This window comes from Cryptotermes secundus, unplaced genomic scaffold (genome assembly GCF_002891405.2).
Source record: "Cryptotermes secundus unplaced genomic scaffold, Csec_1.0 scaffold250, whole genome shotgun sequence".
Taxonomy (NCBI): domain Eukaryota; kingdom Metazoa; phylum Arthropoda; class Insecta; order Blattodea; family Kalotermitidae; genus Cryptotermes; species Cryptotermes secundus.
This window is the reverse complement of record NW_019738873.1, coordinates 2801709-2802848: the sequence shown is the minus strand read 5'-3', so window position 1 is coordinate 2802848 and position 1140 is coordinate 2801709. Positions and strand designations below refer to the sequence as shown.

General features: G+C 38.2%; 1 protein-coding gene across 5 annotated transcripts in view; it reads left to right on the top strand.

The window, feature by feature from the left end:
* Window positions 1-6: 6 nt before the first annotated feature.
* The window catches only part of LOC111871118 (zinc finger protein 271-like), a 19535-nt gene continuing 18401 nt past the window's right edge, over window positions 7-1140 (top strand). For all 5 annotated transcript variants that reach the window (XM_033754116.1, XM_033754115.1, XM_023863954.2 and 2 more), the window contains exon 1: window positions 7-258. In XM_033754116.1, the coding sequence (XP_033610007.1) occupies window positions 160-258 (99 nt within the window). In that variant the 5' untranslated portion in view covers window positions 7-159. The remainder of the gene's footprint in view (window positions 259-1140) is intronic.

The window sequence follows — 1140 nt, the reverse complement described above, 5'->3', positions numbered from 1 at the left end:
CACACACCTTTGTTGTCATAAGATACAACTGCATGCACTAATGATCAATGAGTTCCCTTTCAGGACCTGGGAAATTATTTGAAGTTAGAGTTTGATACATTTATCTGAATTCTAAATCCATATCAGTAGGACTGCTGTAACCTACTTCGTGCACAGCGCATGGAGCATGAGGAAGGAATTCAAAGGTTGCAAAGAATTCTGCCAAGAGTTTTGCTACAGAGAGCTGAAGAAATATTTCCTTCACTGAGAGAAACCATGGTGAGTGTTTTGTGCTTGTTTGCACAGACAGAACATTTTTATCATCATCCTTGGATAAACAGGTTCAAAGGAACCAAATATTTTGTGGCAAGATTGTTAATTTTCATAATCCATGTTGTCATTTATCTTATGGATGGTTGTAGGTATTAAAATGGTTTAACATACTGTGTACTAGAATGATAAATTGAAGAAAGGTGGTGTGGGCAAGTTATGTAGCATGAATGTGAGAAATGCATAGAAAGATCCAGATGTTACATCTGAAGGAAGGAGACCACTATGGAGAAACAGCAGGCTTTCACACTGTATACATCTGTGGTTATTGAGAAATTGTCTTGGGAAGTATTGGTGGTTTATGTGTTGAACCTCATGTACTCCTCTCCCAAAGTTTCCTAGGCATTCCAGGAAGATACTTTTGTGGCAGTTCTTGGCAATCGGATGGTCAAAAGAGCTGTCATTCACCAAGCTCAAACATCACACCCAGTAAGCCTGGCTCAGTGATGATGTAATGGTGCTGAAATGTACATATGATGAGGGCCACCAGTCATTTCAAACTGCAAAGGACTTTTTTTTTCACTTATTGTCAAGCACACCACATCCTGCAAACAAGAATCATGGACAGTAGAACCACACTGGATACCTATATGTGAGAAGTGCATTATAATGTTATTGCTGTGAAGAGAAAAGCCTGGATTGATTTTTAGCTTCGAATGATAAACACAGTTCAATTAATATGATCATTAGGAAGTCTGTAACTTTCAACCTTTAACTTTTGATAGTGCTACCATGAATAGAAAGACAGCAAAGAAACTTGGTACATATAATATGCCTGAGGATGTAGCAGCAATCACATACCCATTGAAACATTTACTGCCGTTGCAATAA